This window comes from Ranitomeya imitator, chromosome 1 (genome assembly GCF_032444005.1).
Source record: "Ranitomeya imitator isolate aRanImi1 chromosome 1, aRanImi1.pri, whole genome shotgun sequence".
Lineage (NCBI taxonomy): Eukaryota > Metazoa > Chordata > Amphibia > Anura > Dendrobatidae > Ranitomeya > Ranitomeya imitator.
Window position 1 is genome coordinate 1,217,373,075 of NC_091282.1, and position 26,480 is coordinate 1,217,399,554.

A 26,480-nucleotide genomic window follows, 5' to 3' on the forward strand; every position below is an offset into this window, starting at 1 on the left:
GTTGGACCGGACATTTCACTGTTCCCCCTATTGCAGCCTCTGGAGGACAGACTTCTCATAGGTTGAAATTTGTCGCTAGAAACTCCAAAAATTCAGATATACCGCGTCTTAAAGTAAATCTTCCATCTTTGTACACTTGCGCCTCCTTGTAGCCAAACCGCCAAGGTTTCAATTATTCCTATGGTACCAATCCTGATGTGACTATCTCGGGGTCAGTGCCAAACTGCTGCCTCCCACTAAAGCCAAACAAACCAACATGCTTTCATTAATTTCTTTCGATGTGGTTGTGATACAGCTGTCGCCATTATTAATCTAATTCACGGGAAAGATATCACAGTTCAGAAAGTTAACACTTCGCATAACAAAAGCCATGAACTCGTAAAGTTAGTAGAGACGAACGAGCTAATCAAATTTATGTTGAATTTTAGGAAATCTTCTGGAACAGTGGAATTCAAACAATTTGTGATTTGATTTGAGCAAATCATCAAAAAGATGACCAGTGACATTTTTCACAAAGCAGAGGATGCTGACATGACCTCAGGAGGGCTTCCCGATAATTCCCTGCAGTTTTTACACCACATGGTATAGTGCAGCCAATCAGGTAGGACTATAATAGCCTGTGTAAAAGCAGAGGCAGTGAATGCAGCAGCCAATTCAGGGTGAATCTGGATAGTGAGAAGACGCCACAATACAGATAGTGTGTGACAGGACAGTAATGAAGAACAGCGATCATCTGTACACCCATAGTCATAAATTTTGAGGCCTCGGTGACATTGCTGACAGATCTGGCCATGATAGAGGATATATGGGGATGACAGTGGAGCTGAGTCTGGAGAGCAGAGGGGTCTGATCAGGGTCATCGGCACAGATCCGGCCATGATGGAGGATCCATGGGGATGATGGAGCTGAGTGCAGGGCATAAGCAGAAGGAAGATGAGCGTCCTAGACAGAAATCCCAGCGGCCTCATATTTGGAGCTTTATGTTAATTCACAGGTTATGTGGTACATATGCAATTTTCAGTGTACAGAGAGAGGAGCAGAGTTCTAAAATTTATATTCCACAGATTCAATAAGTCTAAAGATGAATCCAGAGTGATGCACAATGCTAGGCATAGCGATCTGTACACAGGTGACGGGTGAGCAAGGCTAATCGCTTGTAGATCTACTAGTCAGTGTTGATAAAAGAGGTAACATTTCTTGTGAAGCCAGTGTAAGGAGACTTAAAGGCCATGCCGTGCTCCTCTGGGAAATTAAACGTGCTAATACATCTTGGGTGAGGAAAAGTACAGGAACCCTATTGTCATCTAGTGGATTGGAGTTCCATCCTGTCCTCATCCGATATGAAGAGGATATTTTGCATATTTAATATCCTAGAGGAGTATTTCATGGCCGATAAGTCTCCTTACACCAGGATGGTGATGTTGACAAGAATAAAAAGTCCCCCATACATCTGTCAAAGACCTCTCATTCAGACCTCCTGCTTTACTCTGATAAGGAGCAAACATCTGTCTACACATGGAGTATCTGGCTGGCTTCTTAGCACCGTAACAAGGTTTGTTTAAGGGTTGACATTGACTTTTAGGATTGGCGCATCCAATAGATGGTGCAAGAGTTCCTGATGTCTTCTTCTCTGTAGAGGCTGTTTGTAAAGGCGGTAGTGAAAATCTAACCCTAAATGTCCTTGACTTTCTGTACTGGAAGCATAGAACGGAGCATAGATAGCGGCACAGAGAAGAGACGCGTTTATATACTGTATATATACACTGTATATGAGAAGGATCGCGACAGAGGGGCATGTAGGCGGAAGGGGACAACCTCTAGAGTAAAGATAACGCTGGCGGAGATGTCGGATGGGACCCTGGCACTAGATTCATGCTGCCCGAGCCATGGAGAACATCAGCAGAGCCAGTATGCAGGATTATAGTCCGCCATATTTAACTCTGAATTTATGTGGTGTTTTACAGCTCGTCTGGGGACCATAGGGAGAGACCTGTCAATCAGCCGCAGTGGGCGGGAGATGCAGACTGGGTGCGGCTTTGCATTAGTCCAGGGCTGTTCCTGCCATCCCAGACTAGATCATAGATCATAATTTCCCACGGGATCAATAAAGTGTATCGTATCGTATCGTATCGTATGAAATCATGGCATCTCCGAGTAAAACACACCGACTACAATTTTGCACCCACGCTCTGTGCCATGGAGGGCCTTGGCTGGAGGTCTCGCTGAGGAGCGCTGCCCACTAGTTGGTCTCAGATGTCCCCCCATTCTGATGTGGCAGGACCCCCAGCACCGATGACCCAGATTCTGGAGCAGGGCGGCATGGCGCTGGCGGCCGTCAGCATCTGGGGGATGAGGAGGGGTGTCTATTCTTAGCAAACGGTTTTCATAAGTCAGCAAATCGATGAATTAGGAGCAGATGTGAAGTTCCTGTGTCATCCAAAAACTGCTGTGTATCTGACTATCAATGAGTCCTGGGCAGGAAAATGGGTCTTGTGTAACAACCTGCAGCTCCACAAACCTCATCAGATGGCTGCTTATTAACGCGTGAGGCTTCAGGGTGGGAATGATAGAAAAGTGGCACAGTACTTCTATCCCGATATTAGGGTGGTCTTCAGACATGTCTGCAGGAGGCCATGGTGGGGCACTTAGCGATATCCAACGTCCAGTGATATTTCCCTGCAGTGGATATTGGCGCAGTCGTGGTCCTGGAGTCTTTCCACCCCTCACATCTGGAGTTCATTTGCAGATGTTTTCTTATCACATATTTGGCCATAACTAGATAAGAAGACGCTGGACATAATGAGATTATTATTAGGGAAGACTCCCTGCCGCGGGAACAGATCGAATATTCTGGGAAATCTGCGCTTTCTCACTTCAGCTGCATTTCATGAGTAATATATTATTGTGTCGACCAATTATTCCCCAATATGTAGAGGACACTGACATAGTCCTAGAGGTCCCTACACATGTCCCCGACATGGACAAGAACCTCTCTGTGTGGTATAATATTTGGTGTACGGTCCCTTTGTCAATTGCAACAATGTCCAAGTCCCTGTTGTACTGTCATGTACTGCCCTTGTCCCAGTCCTTGGGTCCCACTGTACAGTGATTTACTGACATGGCTCCTGGTGCCCAGTAATTACGCTTTCCAGTTTCTGATTTTCAACAGCTTGGCTTCCCATTTTCTGGTGTCCAATAATTTATGTATTAATTCCCTTATTTAAAATGGTTTAAATCCTCAGATGAAGCTCCTCAGTCCATGGGGGTCTAGTAATTTAGTTCCTCAGTCCATGGGGTCTAGTAATTTAGTTCCTCAGTCCGTGGTGTCTAGTAATTTAGTTCCTCAGTCCATGGAGTCTAGTAATTTAGTTCCTCAGTCCGTGGTGTCTAGTAATTTAGTTCCTCAGTCCATGGGGGTCTAGTAATTTAGTTCCTCAGTCCGTGGTGTCTAGTAATTTAGTTCCTCAGTCCATGGGGTCTAGTAATTTAGTTCCTCAGTCCGTGGTGTCTAGTAATTTAGTTCCTCAGTCCATGGTGTCTAGTAATTTAGTTCCTCAGTCCATGGGGTCTAGTAATTTAGTTCCTCAGTCCGTGGTGTCTAGTAATTTAGTTCCTCAGTCCATGGGGTCTAGTAATTTAGTTCCTAGGTCCATGGGGTCTAGTAATTTAGTTCCTCAGTCCATGGGGTCTAGTAATTTAGTTCCTCAGTCCATGGTGTCTAGTAATTTAGTTCCTCAGTCCGTGGTGTCTAGTAATTTAGTTCCTCAGTCCGTGGTGTCTAGTAATTTAGTTCCTCAGTCCATGGGGTCTAGTAATTTAGTTCCTAGGTCCATGGGGTCTAGTAATTTAGTTCCTCAGTCCGTGGTGTCTAGTAATTTAGTTCCTAGGTCCATGGGGTCTAGTAATTTAGTTCCTCAGTCCGTGGTGTCTAGTAATTTAGTTCCTCAGTCCATGGGGTCTAGTAATTTAGTTCCTCAGTCCATGGGGTCTAGTAATTTAGTTCCTCAGTCCGTGGTGTCTAGTAATTTAGTTACTCAGTCCATGGGGTCTAGTAATTTAGTTCCTCAGTCCATGAAGTCTAGAAATTCAGTTCCTCAGTCCATGGGGTCTAGTAATTTAGTTCCTCGGTCCATGGTGTCTAGTAGTTCAGTTAATAATAATTATCTTTATTTTTATATAACGCTAACATATTCCGCAGCGCTTGCATATCCCTGATGGAGCTCACAATCTAAATTCCCTATCAGTATGTCTTTGGAATGTGGGAGGAAACCATGGCACCCGGAGGAAACCCACGCAAACACGGGGAGGACATACAAACTCCTTGCAGATGTTGTCCTTGATGGGATTTGAACCCAGGACCCCAGCGCTGCAAGGATACACTAAGCCATTGTGCCGCCCGTGGTTCTGCACTATTTGTGTCCATTTGTTTAGTTCCTCAGTCCTGATGTCCAGTTGTTTCAGTGTTCCAGTTCCTTGTTCCTAGTGCTTAGTAGTTTAGTACCTTATTCCCTATGTCCAGTTGCTTTGTTTCCTCAGTCCCTGTGTCCAATTATTTAGTTAATTCCTCCCCATGTTCAGTAATTTAGCTCAGTCCTTGGTGTCCATGTTTGAGTTCCTCTGTCCCTGATGCTCAGTAGTTTAGTTCCTCTGTCCCTGGCACCTAGTTGTTAAATTCCTCAGTCCCTATGTCCAGGTCCTTTGGCTACTTAGTCCTTGTTTCCAGTTCTTTAGTTCCTCAACCACTGTGTTCAGTAATTTCGCTAATCAGTCCTTGGTGCCCATTGTGTATCTCATCAGTCCTTGGTGTCCATGGTTTAGTTCCCCTGTCCCTGGTGTCCATGGCTTAATTCCTCAGCTCCTGCATTCAGTAATTTAGCTCATCAGTCGGTGATGTCCATGGTTTAGTTCCTCTGTCCCTGGTGTTCAGTAGTTTAGTTCCTGTGTCACTGAGGTCTAGTTTCCTCAGTCCCTGTTTCCACTTTAGTTCCTCAGCCCCTTATTCAGTAATTTAGCTCATCAGTCGGTGGTGTTCCTTGTTTAGTTCCTCAACCCCTGTGTTCAGTAGTTTAGCTAATCAGCCGATGGTGTCCCTGGTTTGGTTCCTCTGTCCCTGGTTTAGTTCCTCAGCCCCTGTGTTAAGTAATTTAGGGTTATTAGCTGGTGGTGTCCCTTGTTTAGTTCCTCAGCCCCTGTGTTCAGTAATTTAGCTCATCAGTCGGTGGTGTCCCTGGTTTGGTTCCTCTGTCCCTGGTGTCCCTGGTTTAGTTTCTCAGCCCCTGTGTTCAGTAATTTAGCTCATCAGTCGGTGGTGTCCCTGGTTTGGTTCCTCTGTCCCTGGTGTCCCTGGTTTAGTTCCTCAGCCCCTGTATTCAGTAATTTAGCTCATCAGTCGGTGGTGTCTTTGGTTTGGTTCCTCTGTCCCTGGTGTCCCTGGTTTAGTTCCTCAACCCCTGTATTCAGTAATTTAGCTCATCAGTCGGTGGTGTCCCTGGTTTGGTTCCTCTGTCCCTTGTGTCCCTGGTTTAGTTCCTCAGCCCCTGTGTTAAGTAATTTAGGGTTATCAGCCGGTGGTGTCCCTGGTTTAGTTCCTCAGCCCCTGTGTTCAGTAATTTAGCTCATCAGTCGATGATGTCCCTGGTTTGGTTCCTCTGTCCTTGGTTTAGTTCCTCAGCCCCTGTGTTCAGTAATTTCGCTCATCAGTCGGTGGTGTCCCTAGTTTGGTTTCTCTGTCCCTGGTGTCCATGGTTTAGTTCCTCTGTTCCGGGTGTTCAGTAGTTTAGTTCCTCTGTCCCTGAAGTCTAGTTTCCTCTGTCCCTGAGGTCTAGATTCCTCAGCCCCAGTGTTCAGTAATTTAGTTCATCAGTTGGTGGTGTCAGTGATTTAGTGCCTGGTGTACGAAGATGGTTTCTTCTGTCCCTGGTTTCCTATGGTTTAGGTCTTCGGTCCCTTTAATTCAGTTGTTTAATTCCTCTCTCTGTAGGAGATTAGTAGTTTAGATTTTCGGTGGGTTTGGTAGTTTTGTCCCTCAGTCATTTCCCATATTCCGAGGTTACGTGGGTCCCAGGTTAGGTGGGTCCGAGGTTAGGTGGGTTCTAGCATTTGCAGCCCCATCACAGACTATGGGAGGAGCACACTTTGCCCATACCAGTAAATTGAGGGCAATGGTCACCAGTTGTAAGCGTAGTGCCATCTTCTGTTAGATACTCGTTACGAGATACAGGTCATGATGCCGCTGACTTCTGTGCGATGAGTAAAGTCTTGTGGTCTCCACATTATGCAATAACAGATGGAAGAATTAGAAGATAGAATGTTCCGGTGCGAGGAACATTGAGAAGTCATCCATCCCTCTGATACTGTGTTTATCGCGTTCCATTATTGTGAGTACTCACAACTTCTGGCTCCTGCCAGAAATCTGACACATTTTACACCCCACATGTGGGGCCCACGTGTAGACAACTTTGCCTGTAGATGAGGGGCCACATGTAGACGACACTGCAACATTTACCAGGAAGGGAAATGATAAATGGCACAGATGGATCGGTGACTTTTTTCGTCAGATTACGGCTCATATGACGATTCCTCCAGATGCCGCCAAGTCACATGGTTACAACGTTTCCAGTAATTGTTGCATTTTTCTATGGTTAATATTCAGATGATGAGTTGGATCTTACTGTGGACACTTCAGGAGGTCACCAAACCCATGTGCACCTGAAGGAAGAAGACAATGAGCCAAGATGAAGCCGTTTGATGGCCTCAGGAATTATTTATCTTCTAGTTCTTCTCCACAACTAATAGGATCAAGATCATAGTAAGCCAAGTAGTCTAAGCCTAACCGTACCACGTGAGCACCGGAGGACATCCTGCTCGAGTCTGGTTCAAGACATGACCAATGATGAGTAGAAGAAGAACGTAATCTTCAGTCATGACTAAAGCAACCAGATACAGTTGTGTGAAAAATTGTTAGCCCTTCCTGATTTGCTTTTCTTTCTCATGTTTCTCATACTTAAATGTTTCCGATCACCAAACAAATGTAAATATTAGACAAAGATAACACAAGTAATCACAAAATGCAGTTTCTGAATGAAGGTCTTTCTTGTTAAAGGAAAAGAAATCCAAACCTACAGGGTCCTGTGTGAAAATGTGATTGCCCCCTAAACCTAACAACTGGTTGGGCCGCCCTTAGCAGCAACAACTATAATCAAGCGTTTGCGATAACCGGCAATGAGTCTTTACAACGCGCTGGATGAATTTTGGCCACTGATCTTTGCAGAATTGTTGTAATTTAGCCACACTGGAGGTTTCCGAGAATCAACCATCTTTTTAAGGTCATTACAGCATCTCAATTGGATTAATGTCAGGACTTTGACTAGGCCACTCCAAAGTCTTAATTTGTTTTCCTTAAGCCATTCAGCGGTGGACTTGCTGGTGTGTTTTGGATCATTGTCCTGCTGCATAACTCAAGTGATCTTCAGCTTGAGGTCATGAACAGATGGCCGGACATTCTCCTTCAGGATTTTTGGTAGACAGGAGAATTCATGGCTCCATTTACCACAGCAAGTCTTCCAAATCCTAAAGCAGCAAAACAGCCCCAGACCATCACTCTACCACCACCATATTCTACTGTTGGTATGATGTTCCTTTTCTGAAATGCTGTGTTACGGCTAAGCCAAATGTAATAGGACATACATCTTCCAAAAATGTCAACTTTTGTCTCCTTTAGTAGACAGAGTATTCTCCCAAAAGTCTTGGCGATCATCAAAATCTGGCAAAACTAAGATGAGCCTTTATGTTCTTATTACTCATCAGTGGTTTTCATCTTTGAACTCTCCCATGCAGGCCATTTTTGCCCAGTGTTTTTCTTATAGTGGAGTCATAAACACTGAACTTAACTGAGGGAAGTGAGATCTTCAGTTCTTTGGATGTGGTTGTGGGGCCTTTTGTGACCTCTTGGATGAGTTGTCGCTGCGCTCTTGGGGTAATTTTGGTCGGCCGGTCACTCCTGGGAAGGTTTACTACTGTGCCATGTTTTTGCTATTTATGGATAATGGCTCTCACTGTGGTTCGCTGGAGTCCCAAAGCTTGAAAAATGGCTTTATAACCTTTTACAGGCTAATAGATCTCAAGTACTTTTTTCTTATTTATTCCCAGAAATTTTTTTTCGATCATGGCATGATGTGTAGCTTTTGAGGACCTTTTGGCTTACTTCACTTTGTCAGGCAGGTCCTATTTAAGTGATTTCTTGCTTGAAAACAGGTGTGACAGTAATCAGGCCTGGATGTGGCTAGGGAATGTGACCTCAGATTCCCATAGATGTGATAAACCACAGTTAATTTATCTTTTAAAAGGGGGGAGGGCAATCACTTTTTCCACATGGCTCTGTAGGTTTGGTTTTCTTTTTCCCTTAATAATAAAGACCTTCATTTATAAACTGCATTTTGTGTTACTTGTGTTATCTATGTCTAATATTTACATTTGTTTGGTGATCTGAAACATTTAAATGTGGCAGACATGCAAAAGAATAGGAAATCGGGAAGGGGCAAATAGTTTTTCACACCACTGTATGTCTCCATTACATGAATTAAGGGGCCAAACCCTAGATGGACGATGCTAAATGTTCATATAACCAACATCTCTTCCTTCTGACTTCCCCCTACACATCCACGACAGGCTCGGCTGAATGAACCATGAGTGGTCATTAGAGAGATAGAGGCCACAGGCTAGGACTGGACATGTTGATATCCAATATGCCTAATCCTTCATTCCCCAACATGCAGAGGGCTGGGAAACCTCCAGACTTGCCAGACGTGAACTACATCTAGTGTGTTCGGGCATCTTAAGGCACTTTATGATTAGTCTGATATTCTTGGCCCTGATTTCTGTTCATGTTTTGTGCTTCTCTTTATCACCAGATTGCCCCCCACTGGGACTAGAGTCCCTGAGGGTGTCAGACCACCAGCTGAGAGCGTCCAGCATAAAACGCTATGGCCTGGGTTCACACCGAGGACGCCTGAACATCCAGGTGAGTCTCATGCTTACACCTTACCTGCTGTGACCACTAGGGGGAGTTGTAGACTTCAGTGGTAAAACACAGCAACAATTGAAGTGAGTGGGCGACTGTGAGGATCTGAGGTTGTGGGTTGTAATAATCACCTAGGCAGGTTAACGATGCAACTCTTTTTATTCCATACATCCATGGTAGTACAACAAATCCAGGTAGAGGGCAAAAATACAATGTTCTCAGTCCACAAGTTCCAAATCTGAAATCGGTAGTTCCACTGGCCCAGTACCAGGCGATACTCACTGTCTCCCAAGCTTTGGTTGTCCCACAGCTTTTGGTATCTCCAGCTGGTATAGTGTGCAGTCACAGCGTATGTTCCTCCAGACGATGGATATCATAACTGTAGCTCATGGATACCCCTCCAGATGGCAATCGATTTCCAAAACTCCATAGATCATCCATCCCAGGTTGGATCCTCTCCCATCGAAGTCCCTCCAACTACTGCCTGATTCAACCCCTATGTCTTTTTCTCCCTTCCCCTTAAACATTTTCTCTGTACTCCTCCTTCTAGACCTGTCCTCTTCCTTTAACACAGTTGACCACTGCCTCCTACTACAGATCCTCTCTTCCTTTGGTGTCAAAGACCTCGCTCTATCCTGGATCTCCTCATACCTCACCAACCGCACATTTAGCGTTTCCTACTCCCATGCAACCTCTTCATCTCGCCCCCTCTCTGTTGGAGTCCCCCAAGGCTCTGTTCAAGGACCCCTACTCTTCTCAATCTATACACTTGGCCTGGGACAACTCATAAGGTCCTATGGCTTCCAGTACCATCTTTATGCTGATGACACTCAGATCTACCTCTCTGGCCCAGACGTCACCTCTCTGCTCTCCAGAATCCCAGAGTGCCTATCGGCCATATCCTCCTTCTTCTCCTCTCGCTTCCTCAAGCTCAATGTGGACAAATCTGAACTCATTATCTTTCCTCCATCTCACATATCTTCCCTACCTGATCTATCTATCACAATAAATTTATTCACACTTACACCTGTCCCGGTAATCCGCTGCCTCTGAGTAATCCTTGACTCTGCCCTGTCCTTTAAACTGCACATTCAAGCTCTCGCCACCTCCTGTCGCCTCCAGCTCAAAAATATTTCCAAAATCCGTCCTTTCCTCAACCCACACTCTACCAAAATGCTTGTGCATGCCCTCATCATCTCCCGCCTCGACTACTGCAACATCCTCCTCTGTGGCCTCCCTGCTAACACCCTCCCACTTCTCCAGTCCATCTTTAACTCTGCTGCCTGCCTAATTAATCTCTCTCCTCGCAACACTCCTGCTTCCCCTCTTTGCAAATCCCTTCACTGGCTCCCAATTTCCCAGCATATCCAGTTTAAATTACTAACACTGACCTACAAAGACCTTTCTACCTTTAGAACTGTGGAGTCCGCTCCACAGTCCATTTGTCCAATAGTCTTTAGTAAGCGGCCATATCCTCACAGTCCTCCTCCACTGTTTTAGCACATACACGAACGTAAGAGGTTTCACCTTCAGTTAGCTGGGACAGGGGTCTGTTTCTCCGCGGGGTCCTCCATATCCTCCCCCTGATCCGCAGATGGACCTGGGAAACTCCACACAGACCCGATGAGAACCCAACTTGTATCCTTTGCGTCCAACCCCAGAGCGCTGACCCCCAGCTATGGAGATGGTCACTTGGTGGCCTGGTAAATAGTGTTCTGGGGGGACAGCATTTGGACTGACCAGGGTGATGGTAGACCAGTGTCCCGGCGTTTCGGTAATGTAATTTACTCCCCCCGGGTCACATTCCCTCATGGTAACAGTCATTACATTTTGTGCATTGCTCACCACTGGCGGGGACTAGTCGGCATGTTGAGATTGCTCTGTTTCCTCTCCGATCCTTGGCTTTGGGTTACGACATTGGCCCAGTGGCCACCAACCCTGCTCCTAGGTTGTTTCCCAGCAACACATCTACTGGTAGGTGCCGCACCAGTCCTACATCCACCATTCCACCACTGTGACCCCAGTCTAAAGGTGGTCGGGCCCTCCGAATGTTCACAGATTCTCCTCCGGCTACGCCGACTAACATTCGGCTGCTGGGAGCAACACACTGGTGAAACTTTTCTGAGAATTTCTGACTGACAACACAGAAGGGGTCCTCAAGTCTGGTCATCGCTACACAGGGTATATCCGAGCCACGAAAGCTGTGTGGTCTCCATATAAAAACATTACATTACTGATCCTGAGTTACCTCCTGTATTATACTCCAGAGCTGCACTCACTATTCTGCTGGTGCAGTCACTGTGTACATACATTACATTACTGATCCTGAGTTACATCCTGTATTATACCCCAGAGCTGCACTCACTATTCTGCTGGTGCAGTCACTGTGTACATACATTACATTACTGATCCTGAGTTACATCCTATATTATAGTGAGCTATATACATCCTATATTATAGTGAGCTGCACTCACTATTCTGCTGGTGCAGTCACTGTGTACATACATTACATTACTGATCCTGAGTTACATCCTGTATTATACCCCAGAGCTGCACTCACTATTCTGCTGGTGCAGTCATTGTGTACATACATTACATTACTGATCCTGAGTTACCTCCTGTATTATACCCCAGAGCTGCACTCACTATTCTGCTGGTGCAGTCACTGTGTACATACATTACATTACTGATCCTGAGTTACATCCTGTATTATACCCCAGAGCTGCACTCACTATTCTGCTGGTGCAGTCATTGTGTACATACATTACATTACTGATCCTGAGTTACCTCCTGTATTATACCCCAGAGCTGCACTCACTATTCTGCTGGTGCAGTCACTGTGTACATACATTACATTACTGATCCTGAGTTACATCCTGTATTATACCCCAGAGCTGCACTCACTATTCTGCTGGTGCAGTCACTGTGTACATACATTACATTACTGATCCTGAGTAATCTTGTATTATACCCCAGAGCTGCTCTCACTATTCTGCTGGTGCAGTCACTGTGTACATACATTACATTACTGATCCTGAGTTACATCCTGTATTATACTCCAGAGCTGCACTCACTATTCTGCTGGTGCAGTCACTGTGTACATACATTACATTACTGATCCTGAGTTACATCCTATATTATACTCCAGAGCTGCACTCACTATTCTGCTGGTGCAGTCACTGTGTACATACATTACATTACTGATCCTGAGTTACATCCTGTATTATAACCCAGAGCTGCACTCACTATTCTGCTGGTGCAGTCACTGTGTACATACATTACATTACTGATCCTGAGTTACCTCCTGTATTATACCCCAGAGCTGCACTCACTATTCTGCTGGTGCAGTCACTGTGTACATACATTACATTACTGATCCTGAGTTACCTCCTGTATTATACCCCAGAGCTGCACTCACTATTCTGCTGGTGCAGTCACTGTGTACATACATTACATTACTGATCCTGAGTTACATCCTGTATTATACCCCAGAGCTGCACTCACTATTCTGCTGGTGCAGTCACTGTGTACATACATTACATTACTGATCCTGAGTAATCTTGTATTATACCCCAGAGCTGCTCTCACTATTCTGCTGGTGCAGTCACTGTGTACATACATTACATTACTGATCCTGAGTTACCTCCTGTATTATACTCCAGAGCTGCACTCACTATTCTGCTGGTGCAGTCACTGTGTACATACATTACTGATCCTGAGTTACATCCTGTATTATACTCCAGAGCTGCACTCACTATTCTGCTGGTGCAGTCACTGTGTACATACATTACATTACTGATCCTGAGTAATCTTGTATTATACCCCAGAGCTGCTCTCACTATTCTGCTGGTGCAGTCACTGTGTACATACATTACATTACTGATCCTGAGTTACATCCTGTATTATACTCCAGAGCTGCACTCACTATTCTGCTGGTGCAGTCACTGTGTACAGTACATTACATTACTGATCCTGAGTTACCTCCTGTATTATACCCCAGAGCTGCACTCACTATTCTGCTGGTGCAGTCACTGTGTACATACATTACATTACTGATCCTGAGTTACATCCTGTATTATACCCCAGAGCTGCACTCACTATTCTGCTGGTGCAGTCACTGTGTACATACATTACTGATCCTGAGTTACATCCTGTATTATACCCCAGAGCTGCACTCACTATTCTGCTGGTGCAGTCACTGTGTACATACATTATATTACTGATGCTGAGTTACAGCCTGTATTATACCCCAGAGCTGCACTCACTATTCTGCTGGTGCAGTCACTGTGTACATACATTACATTACTGATCCTGAGTTACATCCTATATTATACTCCAGAGCTGCACTCACTATTCTGCTGGTGCAGTCACTGTGTACATACATTACATTACTGATCCTGAGTTACATCCTGTATTATAACCCAGAGCTGCACTCACTATTCTGCTGGTGCAGTCACTGTGTACATACATTACATTACTGATCCTGAGTTACATCCTGTATTATACTCCAGAGCTGCACTCACTATTCTGCTGGTGCAGTCACTGTGTACATACATTACATTACTGATCCTGAGTTACATCCTATATTATACTCCAGAGCTGCACTCACTATTCTGCTGGTGCAGTCACTGTGTACATACATTACATTACTGATCCTGAGTTATATCCTGTATTATACTCCAGAGCTGCACTCACTATTCTGCTGGTGCAGTCACTGTGTACATACATTACATTACTGATCCTGAGTTACATCCTGTATTATAACCCAGAGCTGCACTCACTATTCTGCTGGTGCAGTCACTGTGTACATACATTACATTACTGATCCTGAGTTACATCCTGTATTATACACCAGAGCTGCGCTCACTATTCTGCTGGTGGAGCAGCTGGTTATATACTGGTGTCATATATTTTTCCCTCTCGGTCTCTTCCTCTAGTCCGGCATCTATGATGATGACTTCTTTGACGGTGCGTGGTGTGCCGGTGAGGAGAACCAGAATCAGTGGCTGGAGGTGGACGCTCGGCGTCTCACTCGCTTCTCAGGAGTCATCACTCAGGGGAAGAACTCGATATGGACGTGAGTACGGCCATTTATGGGATCTCACAGCTGAGGATTTGTTACTTTGTAGTAAGTTACATGGCTCTTCCCCCTGTCGGCTGCACTCGCTGCAGTTTGCATCGTCTGGATGTTACTGAGGCTCCGATCACAGGAGGCAGATATTATCGATGCTCGTTATCGTCCTCCTCACGTTATGTGTCTTCTCTGCAGGGATGACTGGGTGACATCCTACAAGGTGCAGGTCAGCAATGACACCCACATATGGAAGACCTGCAAGAACGGCACCGAAGTGGCGGTAAGCTCGACTGTCTGCTCAGCGTGCAAGGCCCGCACAGAGCGAGCACTGTGGTATAGTCATAGTGCTGCCATTCAGTGCTATACAGTGCGCAAATGTGCCACCATACACTGCAAACATATTGTACCCCCTTAAAGGGAAGCTGTTACCACCCCACACCAATGATTCGCTGCTTCCTGTGTATAACCCCGCCCACACCAGTGATTGGCTGCTTCCTGTGTATAACCCCGCCTACACCAGTGATTGGCAGCTTCCTATATATGACCCCGCCCTCCCCAGTGATAGGCAGCTTCCTGTGTATAACCCCACCCACACCAGTGATTGGCTGCTTCCTGTGTATAACCCCGCCTACACCAGTGATTGGCTGCTTCCTGTGTATAGCCCCGCCTACACCAGTGATTGGCAGCTTCCTATATATAACCCCGCCCTCACCAGTGATAGGAAGCTTCCTTTGTATAACCCCGCCCACACCAGTGATTGGCAACTTCCTGTGCATAACCCCACCCACACCAGCGATTGGCTGGTTCCTGAATATAACCCCGCCCTCACCAGTGATTGGCAGCTTCCTGTATATATTCCCACCCACACAAAATTATTGGCAGCTGTCTGTGTATAACCCCACCCACACCAGTGATTGGCAGCTTCCTGTGTATAACCCCGCCCACACCAGTGATTGGCAACTTCCTGTGTATAACCCCACCCACACCAGTGATTGGCAGCTTCCTGTGTATAACCCCGCCCACACCAGTGATTGGCAACTTCCTGTGTATAACCCCACCCACACCAGTGATTGGCTGGTTCCTGAATATAACCCCGCCCACACCAGTGATTGGCTGGTTCCTGAATATAACCCCGCCCTCACCAGTGATTGGCAGCTTCCTGTGTATAACCCCGCCCACACCAGTGATTGGCAACTTCCTGTGTATAACCCCACCCACACCAGTGATTGGCTGGTTCCTCAATATAACCCCGCCCACACCATTAACAGGCAGCTTTCTGTGTACACTGTGCATAAGCTGAAAGCTGCCAATTGGGAATAGGGTTGTCAGTAATATGATGTATTTGATTGTCTGTGATCACGCACACTGAGCTCTGCTACATCCAAGAGCTGAGGACGGACACATGCTGTGGGCTTTTTCGAACCCCCCCCCCCTTTCAGCTTCATAGGAAACTTTTCTTCTCACTACACACTCTGTGCAACTTGACACCAGCGTGCAGCAGCCCCTCACTGAGTAGTTTATGGCTTTAAGCTGGGAAAGGCGGCCATAGTACCATGTGCTCTTCTGTTCCTGTAGAAACTTAATAGTAAGGCATAACTGGACCCCAATTAGTGACAGAGATATGAAAGATATATATTTGGTATGTGCGACTATAGGGCTACACGCTGGTGCGTTTTCTAAGTGCAGCACATCGCAGAAAAGGAGAAACGGGTTGCTGCTTAACCGGGGCTCATATCCACTTCATGTTTGGGCTCAAATTAACGCCCAGCTCATGCCCGGAAGAATGGTTGTTCCGTGGTCGCTATACGGGGTGCCATCCCCGAGCTACGACGACTAGGAGCTTTCAATACACTTCAGTCCCTCTGAGAAAAGAGGAGAGCATTTCATAACTCAGCCCACTCAGTGATGCCACGACCAGAAGGTAAGAGGGGCGCCAAAGAGCTGCAAGTTCCAAACCGGGACTGGGAAGTGGGATATAGATAAATCCCCTGCAGAAAAGAATCAGGGGCAACCAAACAACCCCGGTAAGTGAAAAATTGGTGTGAGTGGTGGGGATGATAAAGATATCCTCCCTGTGATGCGTGACAGGGGGTATATAGGGCTCATGAATATGCAGGACTACATGGCAGCAGGTTCACTAGTCCTCTATAGAAAATATCCTACTGATAAAGCTGCATCAAGCAGCCAGTAAGTGACATCACTGGAACCTGGGCTTCCATAACCCCTCAGCAGCGCCACAGGCTGATCGCCTCCATGCCACACCGCATTGATGCAGCAACTGATGCACAAGGAGCCGCGACCAAGTGTTGAGGGCATTTACTGAACAGACATTTCAGGAGGGAACATTTCAGATTTTACAATCATTTTTCAAGCTGGTGATATAAAGTATTCTAATTTACTGAGATAATGACTTTTGGGTTTTCATTGGCTGTAAGCCATAATCATCAACATTAACAGAAATAAACACATGAAATAGATCACTCTGTAATGACTCTATAGAATATAGGAGATTCACTTTTTGTATTGAAGAACTGAAATAAATTCACTTTTTCATGATATTCTAATATTGTGAGAAGCCCCTGTATATACAGTGGGTGCGGAAAGTATTCAGACCCCTTCACATTTTTAAATGATTATTAATAAATATTTGATTTTTTAATTATTCCGGATCTCTTCTAATTTAATCATCAGAATGGTGTTTCTACTGTAGATCTGAAGTGCCAGTATGTACGGAATTCTGGACTTTGTTGTGCTATTTTGTGACGTTTTGGTGGGAGGAGAATGAAGACTTCCTTACACGCGATGTGTCTCGGACCCTTATGTCTTACATGTCTACTCTGCCTCCTGGAGTCCTTGCAGTGAGGATGATGGTGGTGGTAGTGTCGCAGGTGTGAGGTCAGTAGACCGTGGATATAACCAGTGCTCTGTATACGGTGATGACGTGGGGGCCATGGGTGACATCTGCGCCCCTTTACATCTACATTCGGGGTGCTGTATCTGCTGCTCCCTGCGTTACATACCCAGGGTCTCTTGTCATACTGGAGTCCATGGCTCTCTTCAGCGCTGGTGCTGGGGTCATTCTGGGGCACGGCCTGGGCAGCAGCTTTCGTTGGCAGCTCTTATCCCGCGGCTGCCATCCCTTCTTCTCTCTGGGATAATCGCCAGTCCTCCGGCAGCTCCGCAATATGAAGTCAACGTAATGTAGACATCAGAGATGAGGACGGGGTGACATATGGATGGGATAGCCGGGGCTGGGGACGGTGCCGTATACATAAACATGATACCTGGCGTGAGAGGATGGTCCTGTACAATGACAGGATACCCGGCGTGGGCGTACGGTCCCGTATACACAGACAGGATACTCGGCGTGAGAGGACGGTCCTGTATACAGACAGGATAGCTGGGGCTGGGGACGGTGCCGTATACACAGACAGGATACCCGGCGTGAGAGGACGGTCCCGTATACAGACAGGATACCCGGCATGGGTGGACGGTCCCGTATACAGACAGGATACCCGGCGTGAGAGGACGGTCCTGTACACAGACAGGATACCCGGCGTGAGATCACGGTACTGTACAATGACAGGATACCCGGAGTGGGCGTACGGTCCCGTATACACAGACAGGATACCCGGCGTGAGAGGACGGTCCCGTATACACAGACAGGATACCCAGCGTGAAAGGACGGTCCCGTATACACAGACAGGATACCCGGCGTGAGAGGCCGGTCCCGTATACATAGACAGGATACCTGGCGTGAGAGGCCGGTCCCGTATACACAGACAGGATAGCTGGCGTGGGTGGATGGTCCCGTATACACAGACAGGATACCTGGCGTGAGAGGCCGGTCCCGTATACACAGACAGGATACCTGGTGTGAGATGACGGTCCTGTATACAGACAGGATACCCGGCATGGGTGGATGGTCCCGTATACACAGACAGGATACCTGGTGTGAGAGGACGGTCCTGTATACAGACAGGATACCCGGCATGGGTGGATGGTCCTGTATACACAGACAGGATACTCGGCGTGAGTGGATGGTCCCGTATACACAGACAGGATACCTGGCGTGAGAGGCCGGTCCCGTATACACAGACAGGATACCCGGCATGGGTGGATGGTCCCGTATACACAGACAGGATACCTGGCGTGAGAGGCCGGTCCCGTATACACAGACAGGATACCTGGTGTGAGAGGACGGTCCTGTATACAGACAGGATACCCGGCATGGGTGGACGGTCCCGTATACACAGACAGGATACTCGGCGTGAGAGGACGGTCCTGTATACAGACAGGATACCCGGCATGGGTGGATGGTCCCGTATACACAGACAGGATACCTGGCGTGAGAGGACGGTCCCGTATACACAGACAGAATACCTGGCGTGAGAGGATGGTCCTGTATACAGACAGGATACCCGGCGTGAGTGGATGGTCCCGTATACACAGACAGGATACTCGGCGTGAGAGGACGGTCCCGTATACACAGACAGGATAGCTGGCGTGGGTGGATGGTCCTCTATACACAGACAGGATACCTGGTGTGAGAGGACGGTCCTGTATACAGACAGGATACCCGGCATGGGTGGACGGTCCCGTATACACAGACAGGATACTCGGCGTGAGAGGACGGTCCCGTATACACAGACAGGATGCCTGGTGTGAGAGGACGGTCCTGTATACAGACAGGATACCCGGCATGGGTGGACGGTCCCGTATACACAGACAGGATACTCGGCGTGAGAGGACGGTCCTGTATACACAGACAGGATACTCGGCGTGAGAGGACGGTCCTGTATACACAGACAGGATACCCGGCGTGAGTGGATGGTCCTGTATACACAGACAGGATACCTGGCGTGAGAGGCCGGTCCCGTATACACAGACAGGATAGCTGGCGTGGGTGGATGGTCCCGTATACACAGACAGGATACCTGGTGTGAGAGGACGGTCCTGTATACAGACAGGATATCCGGCATGGGTGGACGGTCCCGTATACACAGACAGGATACTCGGCGTGAGAGGACGGTCCTGTATACAGACAGGATACCCGGCATGGGTGGATGGTCCCGTATACACAGACAGGATACCTGGCGTGAGAGGACGGTCCCGTATACACAGACAGGATACCCGGCATGGGTGGACGGTCCCGTATACACAGACAGGATACTCGGCGTGAGAGGACGGTCCTGTATACAGACAGGATACCCGGCATGGGTGGATGGTCCCGTATACACAGACAGGATACCTGGCGTGAGAGGACGGTCCCGTATACACAGACAGGATACCTGGCGTGAGAGGATGGTCCTGTATACAGACAGGATACCCGGCGTGAGTGGATGGTCCTGTATACACAGACAGGATACCCGGCGTGAGTGGATGGTCCCGTATACACAGACAGGATACCTGGCGTGAGAGGTCGGTCCCGTATACACAGACAGGATAGCTGGCGTGGGTGGATGGTCCCGTATACACAGACAGGATACCTGGCGTGAGAGGCCGGTCCCGTATACACAGACAGGATACCTGGTGTGAGATGACGGTCCCGTATACAGACAGGATACCCGGCATGGGTGGACGGTCCCGTATACACAGACAGGATACTCGGCGTGAGAGGACGGTCCTGTATACAGACAGGATACCCGGCATGGGTGGACGGTCCCGTATACACAGACAGGATACTCGGCGTGAGAGGACGGTCCTGTATACAGACAGGATACCCGGCGTGAGAGGACGGTCCTGTATACAGACAGGATACCCGGCGTGAGAGGACGGTCCTGTATACAGACAGGATACCCGGCATGGGTGGATGGTCCCGTATACACAGACAGGATACCTGGTGTGAGATGACGGTCCCGTATACAGACAGGATACCCGGCATGGGTGGACGGTCCCGTATACACAGACAGGATACTCGGCGTGAGAGGACGGTCCTGTATACAGACAGGATACCCGGCATGGGTGGACGGTCCCGTGTACACAGACAGGATACTCGGCGTGAGAGGACGGTCCCGTATACACAGACAGGATACTCGGCGTGAGAGGACGGTCCTGTATACAGACAGGATACCCGGCATGGGTGGACGGTCCCGTGTACACAGACAGGATACTCGGCGTGAGAGGACGGTCCTGTATACAGACAGGATACCCGGCGTGAGAGGACGGTCCTGTATACAGACAGGATACCCGGCGTGAGAGGACGGTCCTGTATACAGACAGGACACCCGGCATGGGTGGATGGTCCCGTATACACAGACAGGATACCTGGCGTGAGAGGACGGTCCCGTATACACAGACAGGATACCTGGCGTGAGAGGACGGTCCTGTATACAGACAGGATACCCGGCGTGAGTGGATGGTCCCGTATATACAGACAGGATACCTAGCATGAGCGGACGGTACTGTAAACATAGACAGGACACCTGGTGTGAGCGGACGGTCCTGTATACACAGACAGGATACACGGCATGGGCGGACGGTCCCGTATACACAGACAGGATACCTGGCGTGAGAGGACGGTCCTGTATACACAGACAGGATACACGGCGTGGGTGGATGGTCCCGTAAACATAGACAGGACACCTGGTGTGAGCGGACGGTCCTGTATACACAGACAGGATACACGGCGTGGGTGGATGGTCCCGTATACATAGACAGGACACCTGGTGTGAGCGGACGGTCCTATATACACAGACAGGATACCCGGCATGAGCGTATAAGAAGGGGGGGAGGCTTTCCCCTCTTTGGTCTACCAATTGTGTGTGGTTCCCTAATGTTCATTAATGTAATTGATGTGTGTCATGTGCTGTAATGTAAATGTACTATGTGTTATGTATAGGATTAGGGCTAGGATAGGATGTAAGGTTAGATACAGGCAGCATAGGGGATTTCCAGTGGGGAGTAGTGCAGTGCAGAGCAAGAGGATATAGGAGAGACACTTCCTGGTTAGAGACCAGAAGCTCGGGCAGCCTTGCCCAGGGCAAGATGTAAGGAGCAGTGAAGGAGACAGTCTGCCAGCCATTGGGATAGAGCTGCCACGACAGGAAGGGGCCCCAGGCTGAGGATCGTGCAGGCAGGCACAGCTCGAGGAGGACCATCCTAAGAAGGATATGGGGTCTACGACCGGGGCAGGAGTAGCTGAGATGGCGTTCCTGGCACCTTTCCCTATTAGAACCGGGTGAGGGGATGGCAGGGAGCAGGTGGGACAGACTGCACAGATGATAGAGATTGTGTAGAGATAAGGCAGGGATTGCCGGAAGAAGAGAGACAGAGCTGACAGGAAGGATAGAGGCTGCCCGGAAGGCAGGGAAAGATTGGCAGATGTTCCTTTGTGTATACTGTGCTGCCTGTGTGATGGATGCATTGCTGTTCAGTAAAGTTAAACCGTTGGAAAAGAACTTTGCCTCTGAGATGTTTTGTGGTGCTCAGGAATGCAGAGCCGGAGTGACAGAAGCTGAGAGGACTCTGACAGTGAACGTAAGTGTACTGTTGTGCATGCTTCGCATGCAGCAGAAGGGACACTGTATTCTATCTGTGAGGCGCCAGGGTGTGGGAACACTACAGCCTATTGCTACGACTACCGCCCTGGCCGCCTTACAAGTGGACGTTCCTGTAAACACAGACAGGATACCCGGGGTGGGCGGACTGTCCCATATACACAGACAAGATACCCGGGGTGGGCGGACGGTCCCGTATACATTGACAGGACCCCTGGCGTGGGCGGATGGTCCCATACACACAGACAGGATACCCGGTGTGGGCGGAAAGTCCAGTATACACAGACAGGATACCAGGGGTGGACGGACGGTCCCGTATACATAGACAGGATACCCGGCGTGAGCGGACCGTCCCATACACACAGACAAGATACTCGGGGTGGGCGGATGGTCCCGTATACATTGACAGGATCCCCAGCGTGGGCGGACGGTCCCATACACACAGACAGGATACCCGGTGTGGGCGGAAAGTCCCATATACACAGACAGGATACCAGGGGTGGACGGACGGTCCCGTATACATTGACAGGACCCCTGGCGTGGGCGGACAGTCCCATACACACAGACAGGATACCTGGCGTGGGCGGACGGTTACGTATACATAGATAGGATAGCCGGCGTGGGCGGACGGTCCCGTATGCATCATGTCTGCGGTTATATAGACCGCACATAGGACATGGGGCGACTCCTACATAATCATCCTCGTGTCTGGCGACTGGAGTCCCCGAATACGGTGCACAATGTCCTCCATAAAGGGGCGATGGCACCTCTCATGGTACAGAAAGTATGTGCACCAGAGTAGGGGGATGATTATTTCTGCACGGAGCCCACAACTGATTAGCACAAAGACAAAAGCAGGTTACAATGTTAGGACTCCATATCGCCAGTGTGGAGGTCCACCAATAATTAGCTGGTTGAGGGGGTCTTGTGTTTCCCCCTGACCGGCAGATAACGGAGGAGTCCTGTTGGGCAATGATTATTTCCCTGCACCCATTGAACTGTATGGAACATATTGATGTGCTGGCCTTCACTATTATAGAGGAGGGGGCCCCAATTATGTCATCAATTTATTATCAGTGCCGGTCCGACCCCACACATCCTGAGAAAGAAGTGATCGCTGCACTGACTCCGTCCAGTGTCCCATTCATTGCTACACACTGAAGCCTCCACCACCTGCTGTACTGGGATCTGCAGCCGTCTCACTCGATGTGGACCAATAAAAGGTAGAACAGTCAGGTTCCTGCTGGGATTTGTGGTTCGTACTTCACAGCCCATCATGCCACTATGAAGGAGGTCCTTATCTTCTCTTCGACCCTTGAATGATTCATCATGGATGACCCTGTGGGTTACAGAGGAGCACATGGCCCACACAGAAGCGGAGGCCATGGGCCTATAGTAGATGGTTGGTGACCTCTACAGGATGGTTCCAGCATGACCCCAATATGACCCGGCCCCAACTCCTGTAAGGCCCTGGACATGCAGGATGGTGGAGGGCCGGTTTATTCAGCCCTGTGTCCGTAGCTCCTGTGCGCACGCTTTGCCTTTCCCCATCGCTCCACATCCTGCGATTACATAAAGGAGAGACTATAACGTATAACACGTAGAAAGTATAACGCCAAGACACCGGCACACAGAATGTAATATTCAGCGAGTCAGCTGCTGGGTCCGCGCCAGGTCCCACTCGGGCCAAGGTCCTTTCCAGGACTCCATTACAAGAAACAATATTTATAGACCTGAGGGTGTAGAGAGACGGTTCTTGTGATGTCACGTCTCCTCGTAAACCTTTCACTAGAAAACTCTGGCATAAAAGTCTCCATTCTTTACACTGCCGGACAGGACAACACGTAACAGTAAGGAGACTTTTTCTACATGTAGACGGGTTCATGTCTCTTGATGTCAGCAGATGAGAGGAGTCGGGTTGCGTATGTGGTCCGGAGCCCCTCACAGATGATCCCGCTCAGGTCCTGGTTTATTAATCCCTCTCCACACCATGTTTGCTCTGGTTTTGGCGGCTCCTCTCTGTGGTACTTTCTTTGGAATATTTCCCGTTCCTGGAATGAAAATTGTGTAGCGGCCAAAGAGTATTTGGTGTCGTGCTGATTTTGGACGGGAGGGAGCTGGAAACCATTAACCCTGTGCGTCCGGCCTGTCTGGATTTCAAAGTAAAATATTAGACGTCACCCATCGTTCCCAGGGTCGTGCACAGAAAACGTCCCTAACTTAACTCTGCTCAACCAGAATTCGGATATAATTAGGTTGTCCAGGAACGTTGGGCAATGGCTTCACATAGAGAATGGCAACCAAAAGTGAACATCACTGGCCAACACTGCGGATCGGCAGAACTGGGGTCCTTGACTGTCACTCCGATTGTGGACGTATAGTGTGGGGGGGAGCCGCATCCTTATCTTCCTTCTTGACTTTTTTATTACATTTTTGTTTTTGATTATCTGAGAAAAATGGTCTGGAAAGTGGACTTGGTGAGGTGTGTGGTCGCCTTCGGCACTGACCACAGGATTGGGCCTCAGAGAGGATTAGCTTGAAGGAGCTTTATTAAGCAGAGTCCTGTATCTGCTCTGGAGCAGTATGGCCCCTCATTGCCCCTCGTCTGTAGCCCCTTTACCCATTATTTCAAACATCAGTGAGGGGAGAATGGTCAGAGGGTTACAATGGGGAAGAGGCCAGTGCCGTAGACCATGTCAATAGTTTCATGGCAAATTCTACATATAAAAAGTTGTGACCCACTCAGTTCTGCTATAACCCATCCATATTATTCATGCTGGGATCATTGTTTGAGGCCGGGTTGTTTTATGCAATTGTCCTTGAAACCAGGGATCATAACAGCACTCAGAAAATGACTCCACAGTGAACGTCTCTGTACCCGTCCCTACGGTTGTGTGCTGCACACATTGTTTTCAGGTGGCAGAACCTGCCTAAAGAGGCGTCAGGAAACGCCAGCTTTTTTTTTTTCATGGTGTCTTAGTTTTTGGCCGTATCCTGAGCACTTTTTTCTGTTGTTTTTGGCTGTTGGGAAGTTTTATGAATCATCTCACTGCCTTGTATTGTAAAGTATAGAGCATCTTCAGAGAAGAAAAATCCTGAACAAGGGTCAGGTCACATCTATAAACCATGTGGCGTCTTCGGAAACGTGAAGTGGTTTAAAATACTCAAAGACTGAATATATGAAAAGTGAGTCGCGTTAATATAGAAATGTTCATTCCTTGGAACATTTCAGTTTGGGTTTTTCAGGCAGGTTTTTGTTTTTGTAGCGTACCTGTTGGCAAATGCATTGTATGCACATACCCTAAAAGTCCTACAAAACCTTCTGTCACCACGACGCCCGTGCTTTTCCACTTTTGCTGAAATCAACTTGACATAGTGACAACAAATGGCCGACCATAGCACAAAGATGTCAATGTTTCATCTTTGTGTAAGCGTCTCATCCTCTTCCTGATAAGTTCTCATGTTCTTGTTAATGTCTTGTCTTCTTCTTGGAAATTTCACTTTTCTTGGAAATATCTGGTCTTCCTCTTGGTTATAGCTCATAATCTTCTTTTTGATAATGTCTAATCTTCGTAATCGCTCATCTTGTTGGTAATCTTTTGTCTTCTTGGTAATATCTATTTCTCTTCTTAGTAATGTTTCTCCTTCTTTTCAATGTCTCATATTCTTCTTGGTAATATCTCATTCTCTTCTTGATAATCTCCCTCCTTATGTACTCGTGTGCCTTGTTATCTGCTCATGTTTAATGTATTTGTCTATATTTGCCCCGTATTCACATGTAAAGCGCCATGGAATAAATGGCGCTATAAAAATGTATAATAATAATAATAATAATAATAATAATAATCTCATCTTCTCGGTAATATCTTGACTTCTTCTTGGTAATATCTCATCCTCTTCTTGTTGATAATGTCTCATCTTCTTGTCTTGTCTTCTTGCTGGTAATATGTCATCTTCTCTTGGTAATATCTCATCTTGGTAATGTTTTGCCTTTTTCTTGTCAACGTCTCATCTTCTTCTCGGTAATATCTTGACTTCTTCTTGGTAATATCTCATTCTCTTCTTGATAATCTCATCTTCTCGGTAATATCTTGACTTCTTCTTGGTAATATCTCATCCTCTTCTTGTTGGTAATGTCTCATCTTCTTGTCTTGTCTTCTTGCTGGTAATATGTCATCTTCTCTTGGCAATATCTCATCTTGGTAATGTTTTGCCTCATCTTCTTCATGGTAGCTTCTTGGTAATGTCTGGTCTCCTCCTTGGCAATGTCTTGTCATCTTCTTGGTAATGTCATATCTCTTTCCTGGTAATGTCTCCTCTTCTTGGTAATGTCTAATCTTTATTGTCTTAGATTTTTAAAGCCAATAAAGACCCTGAGACTCCGGTGCTCAACAAACTTCCCACCCCCATGGTCGGACGGTACATCAGGATCAACCCTCAGACGTGGTTTGAGAATGGTACCATTTGCTTGAGAGCTGAGATTTTGGGGTGCCCTCTTCCAGGTGAGTAATCACATCAGATATCTCTGTCACATCTTTAAGAACCTCCTTCTTAATATCTCAGATAACAAGCAAGACCTTGATGATTACATTACTGGTGAGGATATCTAGTGACAAAGACATAATTACGTTTTGGTGTGCTCCATGGTTCTTCTAAAGGGTTACAGTGAGGTGACCACTATGTGGGCACCAGAGGTAGTCCTCTCCGTGGCTCCAAAAGATACCAGTCAGTAGATTTACTAATTTGAAAGATCTGAGCAGTATTTTTTAAGAACACCAGTGGATTTTATGTGAACTGGTGATTTCTGGCTTTGACTGACTCTGTGGGCGCTTGCTCAGAACACCAGAATTTCCATATAAAAGGCCTTATTCCAACTGTATAGAAAAAT

At 47.5% G+C, this 26,480-nt stretch overlaps 1 protein-coding gene across 1 annotated transcript in view; it reads left to right on the forward strand.

Annotated features, from left to right (window-relative positions):
• CPXM1 (carboxypeptidase X, M14 family member 1) overlaps window positions 1-26,480 on the forward strand; it is an 86,181-nt gene that overhangs the window by 51,279 nt on the left and 8,422 nt on the right. Inside the window, exons 3-6 of the mRNA XM_069745038.1 lie at window positions 8,910-9,019; window positions 13,957-14,096; window positions 14,289-14,373; window positions 25,944-26,094. Of these exons, the coding sequence (XP_069601139.1) occupies window positions 8,910-9,019; window positions 13,957-14,096; window positions 14,289-14,373; window positions 25,944-26,094 (486 nt within the window). The remainder of the gene's footprint in view (window positions 1-8,909; window positions 9,020-13,956; window positions 14,097-14,288; window positions 14,374-25,943; window positions 26,095-26,480) is intronic.